We start from the raw sequence: 11,481 nt of genomic DNA, 5'->3' as shown, positions 1-11,481 counted from the left end.
GTGATTAAGTTTCTCCAGCTAAGTATTCGTCGTGGATTTTCATACATGTTTTAAGAGTGCACATTGCGGTCACAGCTTCGATGGAAATGGTTGGCCCTAAGAATACTTGTATCGCAAATTCGACGGTGTGCCATGGAATTTGTCATTACCAGCGTCTGCTTAAATGTGATTTTGGGATATTTCTTCCGCAAGTCACCGCTAATTAATGTTTTATCCAACATTTTCTCAAAACAAATACGATTAAAGGAGCAAATAATCGCTCATTTGTATCAAATATAAGATAAATTAACAAATGGCAAGCCCAAATAGAGCCATCAATTCCACTGTTGCCTCAATCGACTTCCAACAACCATTGCCGAAAATATTACTTGCAGTGCCTGCGGGATTAGAAGACTGCAAGAACTTGCCATAGGCCTCGCATCAGCCTCGCCAGGTGAGCAAATGAAAGTGCCCTCGGCTACAAACAATGAACATTTAATCGACAGGAAGGGAGGAGATACACATAATATCACATCATACACACTTCTCTCTCTCACAGCTCGAGAAAACAAGACTTGTCCCTGCCACGTCACTGGGTGGGCGGCGACGGTGCTGCCGCGGTGGTTGAGGCGGCGGCCGCCGTCTGCAGGAGGCGCCGCAGCGCGACCATCACCTGGTCTTCGGCGGCACGCAGCGCCTCGCGCATGGCGCCAGTGTACGGGTCGAAGGGCAGGGCGCGGCGCCGGCGCTTGTAGATGCCCTCCCTGCGCGCGAGTGCGCAGTCGATGGCGGTGCGCGGCGCGCGCAAGCCCAGGAAGGCGAGCAGTGCGCGCAACTCCTGCTCGACGTGCGTCACGAGACGGTCGTAGAGGACGACGTGCATGGGGCCACGGAAGTGCTCCAGCCAGTCGAGGTTGGTGCGACGCCAGGTGATCAGCTTATCCGCCACGAAGTCCTGCCAATCTGCAATCAAAACACGTCCACAATGAAAACAGGCTCAAAGGACTGCGGCGAGCGAGGAAACACAGCCCATGCACGAACGCGGCTGGGAACAGTTTCATTGGGAGGCTGACGAAATCTTTGGAAGTCATGCAAGCTCCAGAGCATCACGACGAGCAAAACACCACTGCGACAGAAACGAAAATGCGAGCAGGTGGACATTCCCTCCGCCATGATGACTCGGCAATAAATGCCATTACATCAGGCCTCCCTAATTCCATATTTTTGTAAACGGCTGGCGCCCACCACAGCCACACGAACACCGGGTGCAAATCAGTCCGTGAATAGAATTTAAACGACATATTTCCTCACGTGTTTTCCTTCCCAGGGCAATTTGCGTAGCTGACATGGATCTTTACGGATGTCCTACGCTTAAGACATTAACTACAAATGAGGGATGTTTATTAACTGCCCAACATTGCATAGTCCACGTGATGGTGTCACGTAATAAACACTGTTGGAATGGAAGTGGGATACCCTAACGACTATCTCTTCCCTGAAAACATGGAGTTCAATCGAACGAGCCTCGGATGAAATCGCAGGGCCCAGCCCTTAAGGGTGGGTGTCGTAGGTGGCATTGTTTATTGGCAAGGCCCTTGGGGTCCGTATCATGCGAAATTCTTGTAGAGACATCGTCATCTTTTTCAGCATCAGCGACAGCATCCAAGGAGGAGGACAAGAAGACCAAGAGGATGGAGAAGAAAAAGGCATTTATGAATGTAGGGACGTGGAATGTGAGGACGATGGTGAGGGCGGGTAAAATATATAATATAAAAAGGGATATGCAGAAAGGGAGGATAGATATCCTGAGTATATCCGAAATTAGGAGGGGGGACAGCGGGGACTACTGCGGTGACGGGTACAGGGTTATATATAGCAGTGGAGAAGAAAGTCAACGAGGGGTGGCTTTAGTATTAAACGGAAAGATGGGTAAGCGTGTGGTAGGTATAGACTAGGTAAGCGATAGATTTCTTGTGGTAGAAATAGAGGCACAACCCACCAACCTTGTGATGGTTCAAGTTTACTTGCCCACTAGTAATCATTGATAAGTAAATTAGGTGTATGAACAGCTCAAGCAAATAAATTAGAGAAACTCCGGGTAAGAAAAATCTGGTAGTGATGGGGGATTGGAATGCTTCAGTTGGGGAAGGGAGGGATGAAAACGAAGTAGGAGAATTTGGTATAGGAATTCGGAACGACAGGGGAGAGAAAGCAGCAGAAGTTTGCAGGAGAAACAAGTTATTCATCACAAACACTTGGTTTCATCATCACAAAGTGCGAAGGTACACGTGGAGAAGTCTAGAGGACATTGGGAGATATCAGATAGACTACATTATGGTAAGACAGAGGTTTAGGTATAGTGTGAAAAACTCGCGCAGTTTCCCAGCAGCAGATGCGGATTCGGACCACAACCTAGTACTTATGAAATGCAATGTAATATTCAAAAGACTTATGAAAGTAAGGAAGGCGATGAAATGGAACGTATAAGCCCTGAAGGGGAGTATGAGGAGAGAATATCAGGAACTAGTGGACATTAGTATACGGGAGATTGAAGGTACTAAGACTGTTGAGGAAATATGGGATAATATTAAAACTGGAGTAGTCAAAGCGGCTGAGAAGTCAATTGGTTACGTTGACAGTAGAAGAATAAAGAAGCCGTGGATAACTGAGAACATGATAAGGGAAAGGGAAGGGAAGAACATGGGCACAGAACAGGGCAAAATAATGTATAGACAAATTAATAATCGATTACGGCGTGAAACAAAGAGAGCAAGGGAGGCTTGATGGTAAAGAGAGTGTGAGGAAATGGAAAAGTTCCAAAAGGATGGAGAAGTAGGCGCCGAAGTAAAGTCGCTATCGGGCGGCAAAAGAGGGCAAGTCATGTCGAAAATTAATGTTAAAGATGGGAGGATACTAACCGAGTGAGAAGAGGTACAGAGTAGATGGAAGGAATACGTGGAGGATCTGTATGACGGAATGAACAGACCAGAGAGATTAACTTTATAGGAGGAAAGTGCAGTAAAAAAGGATAATCTTTGGCCGCGGATATTAGATTCAGAAATAGAGAAAGCACTTCGTGATATGAAGGCTAGGAAAGCAATGGTCGTGGAAAATATCCCGTGTGAGCTTCTGAAGAAAATCGGGAGGGATAGTAAGAAAAGGTTTTTCAAACTAGGACGCAGGATCTATGAGAAGGGATGTTGGCCGGAGGATTTCGTGAAGACGGTTTTAATTCCGCTTCCGAAAAAGAAGAAAGCTGTGGAATGCGGATTTTATAGGACTATCAGCCTAATATCGCATGCGGCGAAAGTGGTGCTGAGGATATTGAACAGACGAATGGAGGCGAGGGCAAACGAGTATTTGGGGGAAGATCAGTTTGGTTTCAATAGAGGGAAGTAAACTCATGATTCAATAGCAATAATGAGGTCCCTCGTGGAGAGGAACCTATAATATGAGCAGGACGTGTATTCCTGCTTCGTGGATTTTGAAAAGCATTTGATAGAGTGAGGAGGGAAAGGCGACTGATTCGTAATCTGTATATGGCCCAGACTGCGAAAGTGAGGGTAGCGGACGGAGAATCTGGGTGGGAAATGGGCCAAGAGTAAGTCAAGGCTCTCCTCTATCGCCGCTGCTCTTTAACGTGTACACTGAAGAGATGGTAAGGGAAGCGTGGGATGAGTTAGAAGCTGGAATAAAAGTGGGAGGAATGATGTTCAAATCAGTGAGATTCAAGGATGATCAGGCGTTGATCAGCCAGTCAGCGAGGGGGCTTCAGGCTCTAGTTGATGCGTTATACGAGCGTTGCGAGGAGTATGGGATGAAGATTAATCACAAGAAGACTTAAGGTTATGCGTTTTTGTAAAGCATCACGAGCGAGGAATGTGAGAATGTAAGATAAAGGTGGGTGGAGAAAAACTTGAACAGGTAGAGCAATTTAACTATTTGGGCAGCACATTAGAGGAAAACGGACACAGTAGCAAGGACATCAGGAAGCTAATTGCACTAGCAAAGGAGGCCTTCATGAACAGGAAGGATGGAGCTTCTGAGAGGACCGTTATGTAAGAGTTTAAAGAAAAGGTTAGTGAAGAGTTTGATTTGGAGTGTAGCTCTCTACGGTGCGGAAACGTGGACACTGAGGAAAGAAGACGAGAGAGGATTGTAGATATTCGAGATGTGGGTGTGGCGAAGAATGGAGAGAGTGAAATGGACGGAGAGGAAAAGGAACGACGAAGTGCTGGACATGGTGGGCGAGGAGAGGCAGCTTTTAGATGAGATACGGAGGAGACAGAAGGTATGGATGGAGTTAGTGCTTAGCGGTGAGGGGATGTTGAAAATGGTGTTGGAGGGTAGAATGTTCGGGAAACCAGGGAGAGGAAGGAAAATAATAGGATTTTTTAGACAGAATGAAAGGGAGTAGGCCTTATTGTGAGTTAAAGAAGGAAGTGCTGGAAGGAAAGGGAGGCTCCCGGATCACTACCTGAATACTCCATGGAAACCTACCTTAATCGGTAGAAAACTTTAATAATAATAAATTTGGCGCAAACCAAAATGGAAAGTCCGGTTAGAACGGAAAGTGGATGCATTAAGACAAGACCTTGCACGTTTAATCCAGTTTTCGACTGGTAATCCCAGTACATCATTTAAAAAAAAGTTGAGAAGGCATTCATAAAATACCGTTCGCACACTCAATAGGACAAACCAAATGAAAATATATAAGAAATTATTGACACCCTCAAGCAAAAACTTGCAGCCACAAATATGAGACTCAAAAAATATAATAAATGCACAAGAAGAAAACAACAGAATTTCCAATTTGAATATAATCAACGAAATTTTTACAGAACATTGGGCAATAACAAACAGAAGAAATCCATTTCTTTTGAAAAAAACCTGAGTAATTTTAACTCTCAGGAAGCGGAGAAATTTTGATCAAATATATGGTCGAATGATACATCCCATAATGGAAATGCGACCTGGATGAGAAATGAAAGAGCAGCATCGGAAAACATAGAAACTATGATTCTCCCCTTGATTACAATTGAAATTCTGGAAAAAAAATTCTTAGCCGAACCCATAACTGGAAAAGCCCAGGAAGTGATACAACTTTTGGTACAAAAAATTCACCAGCTGCCATAAGCATCTACTAAAAATAGAAACAAATTTTTGAAGCTTCCAGAAAATATTTCAGCTTTTTTAATGGAAGGTAAAACATATTTACTGCCAAAAAACGATCCAACAAAATATAGACCGATAACTTGTCTACAAACATTTTATAAAATGTTCACCTCTTGCATAACGGAAGTAATCAACAACCATATACTCGTAGATGAGTACCACATTTTAACGGAAGAACAAAAGGGGTGTTGCAGAGGAAGCAAAGGTTGCAAGGAACAGTTGGTAATTGATTCAATAATTCTTTAAAAAATACAAGAAAAGAATAGGAACCTACACAGTTGCTACATAGATTACAAAAAAGCTTTTGACTCTGTTCCCCATTCCTGGCTTATTGAAGTACTAAACATCTATAAAATTCACCCAGAAGTTATTGAATGTCTCCATACTGTGTTGAAAAAATGGAGCACCATCTTGCACATAAAAACTGACGAGGGTCTTTTGCAGACAAATAATATCAAAATCAAACGGGGAATATTTCAAGGTGACTCTTTGAGTGCGTTATGGTTCTGCCTTGCGCTAAACCCTTTATCAAATCTCCTGAATAATATTCAATATGGAGTCAAAATAAAAGGAAAAGAACCAAGATGCCATACTCTATCACATCTTTTCTATATGGACGATTTCAAGCTGTATGCCGGATCTAATAATAATATAAATCAATTAGTCCGTTTAACTGATATATTTTCTCAGGATATAAACAAGGGATTTGGAATAGATAAATGTAAAACTATCACAATAATCCGAGGTAAAGTACAAAGGAATGATATTCCACTACAGGATGGGCAAATAATAGAGGCCATGGATGAGGGAGATACCTATAAATACCTAGGATTCCAACAAGCAAGACGACTAGACCACTCTACGATAAAGCAAAAGCTTTCGACTGAATTCCAAAATAGAATCAAGAAATTTGTTCGCACGGAATTGAACAGCAAAAACCTCACTAATTCAATTAATACATTTGCCATCCCTCTCCTGACATACTCCTTTGGTATAATCAAATGGTCACAAACAGATCTAGACGACCTACAAAGAAATCCGGTCCCAAATGACAGAGAAAAATATGCTCCATAAAAACTCGAATATAGAGAGGAGCACGTTGCCCAGAAAATTTAGTGGAACAGAATCGTAGACATCAAGAATCAGCACAACTCACAACTTTCTCAGTTACGGAAATATTTTTTCAGCAAGAAATCTACCTCGAATCTCCTGAGAACTATCTGTGACTCAGATAATAAATACACACCGTTAAACCTATCTAACGAAAGTATGCAAATTAGTGAAACCATTGTTACTATAGACAGTAAAATGTCAATATGAAAAGCTAAATCCCTTCACGGAAGACACCCTCATGCCCTGGAGGCCCCTGAAATCGATAAAGATGCATCGCACGCATGGCTCAGGCATGGGCAACTCTTCCCAGAAACAGAAGGATTTATGATCGCAATACAAGACCAGGTGGTGAAAACAAAAAAAATATGAAAAATATATAATTAATAACCCAAATTTATTGGATGACATATACAGAAAATTTGATAACTTCTCCGAGTTGATACAGCACATCACAAGTGGATGCAATAACTTATCCCAAAAAGACTATCTACACTGTCACAATCAAATATGCAACATCATCCACCAGAAATTAGCTCTAAAGTATAAACACATAAAATTTTAGTTCTTAATCATAAGTACACACCTAAAACCATCCTTGAAAACGAGCACTGTAAGATTTATTATGACCGTTCTATTATTACCGATAAAACAGTCCATATCAATAGATCTGATCTAGTAGTGCAAGATAAAACTCACAATGAAACGTACTTGATAGACATTGCCGTACCTAATTCGCATGATATCACTACAGCCTGCATCAACAAAATGGAAAAGTTTGAAGAACTTAAAGATGAAATTAAGAGATAGAAGCAGCAATTTTAAATACTTGCCGGATTGTCAGAAAAATTTTCAACACAGAGTAAAAAGACGAGAGTACTTGTTGATACCCGTTACTCGCCTAAAACCAGCAAAAATGCTGTGAAAATATATTAAATAATAATAATAATAAAAAATGGCACGACCGATGAAGCAACCAACACAGGAGCTGTTCTATTAAATAGAAAGGCAGAAGTATGGGCCCAGAAGGAATTACATGGACGACACATCAATGACCTCAATCAACCATATGTTGATAAAATCTCATCAAACAAATGGTTGTCATTGGGTGAACTTTATGGAGAAACCGAAGGGTTCATGCTTGCCATACAAGACCAGGTTATCCGCACTAAAAATTATGCAAAGTACATCCTTGGTGATAAAAGCATAACAGATGACAAATGTAGAAGGTGTTTTCAAGTACCTGAAACAATCCAGCACATTATATCTGGCTGTAAGATGCTAGCTAATACAGAATATTTAAGTAGACATAACCAAATTGCAAAAATTATCCACCTACAACTGGCCTTCCAACACAAGTTAATAGATACTAAGACCCCATATTATGTGTACCACCCTGAAACAGTGCTTGAAAACGGCGCATTTAAAATCTATTACGATCTGCCTATTCAAACAGATAAAACTATAGTTAATAATAGACCAGATATAGTGTTGATTGACAAGAAAAATAAAACTTGCAACATTGTTGATATTGCCGTGCCACTGTCGCATAACATCGAATAGACAATTACAGGAAAAATTAACAAGTACCAAGATTTGGCAATAGAAATAAAAAGAATATGGAATATGGAACAGGTTTATATAGCTCCAATTGTCATCTCAGCTACCGGTATCATCCCAAAACATATACAAAATAGTTTCAAAATACTCAACCTCCATCCAAATACATACATCAAACTGCAAAAGGCTGTAATAATTTCAACATGTCATATTACCAGAAAATTTCTCAACGCAATTCAACAGTGAAGAGTTACCTTGGTGAAAACCCGTGCTCTTAACACTAAAGCTACTCAGTGAAAACTGAAGAAAATTAAAGAAAAAACATAATAATAATAATAATAATTACGATCCAGATAATAGGAAAGACTAACAACCTTGACAGATAAAAATCAAGATACAAGGTAGTACAACTGAGTCCCTAAATAGTGTTTGACAATCACTGACTACAATTGGAGGAAGGTGATTTTCATCCAATATGTCGAGAATTATTGAGTCCCCGACGATTAAAGCTTTCGTCTTTAAATAGTTAATTGTAGGGTAATTTTCGCCCATTTTATGACATCTGTGACATCTTGATTCCATAGATCGATTATGTCAGTAATTTTGTCAACTGAGGAATGGATGTTAAGTTGAAAGTTATCTGCGAACATCATATAATTAATATTTTAAATCGCGTTCGAAATGTAATTGGCAAATATAGACAATAGTATTACGTTCAAGACATATCCCATGGGAACTCCACAAGATACAAAAACCCAATGACCATATCAGGCCTCAAGACCACATGTGATCTATCGCGGTCAAGGTATGAGCACAATCAGTTAAAAACTGAACATGAGAAACCAATCTTAGCCATTTCGTACATGAGAAGATTACGATCTGTTCGATCGAAAGCTTTACTGAAATCGAAAAGGACTAGACAAATGTCATCGGTCACCGTGACATTAAGAGCCGGATTCAAAGCCGAAAAACAGGTTGCAGAGAGTCAACTTTGTCTTTGTCAGATAAATTCTCGGTGGTTTGTTCGAAAGCAATTCTCCCAATTAATTTTTTACAGGGCCCACAGAATATTGGCCGAAATTCCGAAAGTAATTTTGGATTTTTTCATAAGAGGTTAAGTTCTTTTATCCGCGTAGTTAGTAATAATCAGAGATCAAAAGAGTAGTTAAATATTTCAAGTAAGTATACAAGGTAATAGGGCATATTTAGAAAGTTAAATAATATTTATCGGAATGACGTCAACCCCAGTGGAACTTGACATAGAGAACGACAAGTCTTAGAGCAGAGTCTCAGATTTTTCATGCGTAAATAAATATTTTTCACTCAATATAGGAAGTCTGGGTGCGGGAATTAGAATGACAAGTCTGAGGTTTGGTGGAGTAACATTATGATTGACTTTAGTGGACACAAAACAGAAGTTAAGTTCATTGTAAATTTGTACCGCGGCCATAGAACGCAATGCACAATTGTATGGCGTCTGAGACATACACACAAACGAATTAAGAGAGTCATATAAATTTGTATTAACTTAAACACAAACGTTCGTTTTCAATTTTTGCCAGTTTCCAACTATTTGCTAACGTAAAGCGCAAAAATCGCAAAACGATGGGTGAGCGTTTGACGCCACGGTCAGCAGATGCACGGTTCTTGAGCCGATTCACACGCAGAGCCAATCAGCGCAGCGGAGCGACGCCCACGACAATGCGCACGACACAGGAGACATTGAACTGCGGTTACGTCGAGCCGGTCAGAGAACGAAATGAGCCGGTAGCCGTCGACATTCGATGTCGTCGTCGCGTAGGCGGAGGGAGCGTAAGGAGAGGAAAAGCAGCGACAGTCACGCCGATACTTACACTTCCCGCGATTGCGGCGGTACCTATCGGGAGAGGCGAAGCCAACGTGCCCGCCGCTCTGTCGGTTGAACTCGGCGTGAATGGCGGCTCCTGGAGATCGGATGAGCAGTACGGCCCGCGAGAAAGGGGCCCGGGCCCCCGGACCCGACTCGTGCGTCTTGACCACCGCCACCGACCCGTTCACCACCGACTCGGCCGGGAAGCCGTTCTTCAGCAGCCCGTAGTCCTTGTACACGCTACCCGTGAACACGCCTGCGAACACACAGAGAATGCTAAGCACCGTCGAGGAAAACATCTTTTGCCGACCCAATCACAATAGAGTGTTTGCACGTTTTTGGGAAGCGATCTTAACATAAATTAAACCTCATTCAGGCCAAATCCCGAGTCTGAGTACAGTGGGGTACGTTTTTAGGGAGATATTAATTATTAAAATTGGCAAAGTTAACGCTACGCTGAAACAACAGGCAGCCATATTTTCAGGGCAGTGACGTCATTTCGTACTATTATGTTTTCAAGCATATTTTTTTCACTGGGGTGAGCCTCTCTACAGCATATACTGAGTTTGGAAAGGAGGCATGTCGTGGAATCGTGGACTAGAATCAACGAATGGTCATGCCATCATCTACATCTTTAAATTCATTTATTTCTCGGTTACGCTGTCGACAAGAACTCTCTATCGAACTAAAAATTTAAAGGGGAAATAAGTAGGTGGAATCTACTCTAGTCCACCACTAAAGTTACCCACTCAGTTCATCGTTAAATACTATATGAAATGAATCGGTGGTCAGTCGTAACACGGCACAGTAAAAAATTGTACCTTACTTGTACGTATGCTGTGAAGAAATGCAGAAGACCAGCCAACTTAAAAATTGACCCAGCAAATGCTACGAGAAGGAGATACCGAATGAATGAAAAGTAATCGTTTGGAACGTAGGCTTTCGCGGCGACATTCATTGTTGTCGGTAGCAGCTGCTTTGTCACGGCCATTGCATCCTCAGGCGAAGATCAGCAGGTGCGTAAAATTAAATAATGAATCATGAATATTCATGCAGTCACTATAGAGCAAAAATCCATGTGATAAATTATTTTCTCGAGGGTATAAAATATAATAGAAATAATGGAAGTCGAGAAAAAAATTATTCATTTAAATTAAGGTCTACTACTACAATAATATATTATATTATTGTATGATGATATTATTTGAAGAAGTCTTCAGTAAAACTAATTCCATGATAAGCACTTAAACGTATGTTCCTTAACTCCTATCAGATCCACCAATGCACGCGCAGTTCAGCTTAACTGAGATACCTACGTTATATATACAAGCTGATGCACGAAATGACGTCTCATACCGCGAAGGCAATTGCGGAGCTTTTTCGTCTGCACAATACCGATGCGATCAAATTCATATCAAGTCATAATTATCATACAAACCAAGCAATATTTAATGCTCTTAATAGAGAGTCATGTTATTCATAATGCACTTTATCGAATCGCCTTCATTGAAATCGTAATCCTCCAGGGTGCCAATATTCTATTATCGAAATTGTGCAGTAGCGAAGCTAGTTCGTGCAGTACGTACAGCCCTGAGGCCGAAACCGATCGGCTGACAGTGAGTCACTACAATAATATATTTAAAATATATATAATGCGCATTATATTTTTAAATACATTATTCTATAATGCGCGTAGCCTCAAGCCTGGAATGGCTACATTAGGCTATAGTTTATCTATTGTAGAGATTCCAGCCTTATAGAATCGCGCTTTCAGAATAGACATTTAATTAGATAAAAAGAAGGATTTT

General features: G+C 41.1%; 1 protein-coding gene across 1 annotated transcript in view; it reads right to left on the bottom strand.

Moving 5' to 3' along the window:
• Positions 1-458: 458 nt before the first annotated feature.
• LOC124156653 (WSCD family member AAEL009094-like) overlaps positions 459-11,481 on the bottom strand; it is a 42,152-nt gene continuing 31,129 nt past the window's right edge. The window contains exons 4-5 of the mRNA XM_046531312.1: positions 9,678-9,929; positions 459-942 (exon numbers count right to left, since the gene is read on the bottom strand). Coding sequence (XP_046387268.1) covers positions 569-942; positions 9,678-9,929 — 626 coding nt within the window. The 3' untranslated portion in view covers positions 459-568. The remainder of the gene's footprint in view (positions 943-9,677; positions 9,930-11,481) is intronic.

The sequence above is a fragment of the Ischnura elegans genome, chromosome 3 (assembly GCF_921293095.1).
Source record: "Ischnura elegans chromosome 3, ioIscEleg1.1, whole genome shotgun sequence".
NCBI lineage: Eukaryota > Metazoa > Arthropoda > Insecta > Odonata > Coenagrionidae > Ischnura > Ischnura elegans.
The sequence above is the reverse complement of the archived record's forward strand: the minus strand, read 5'-3'. Positions and strand labels throughout refer to the sequence as shown.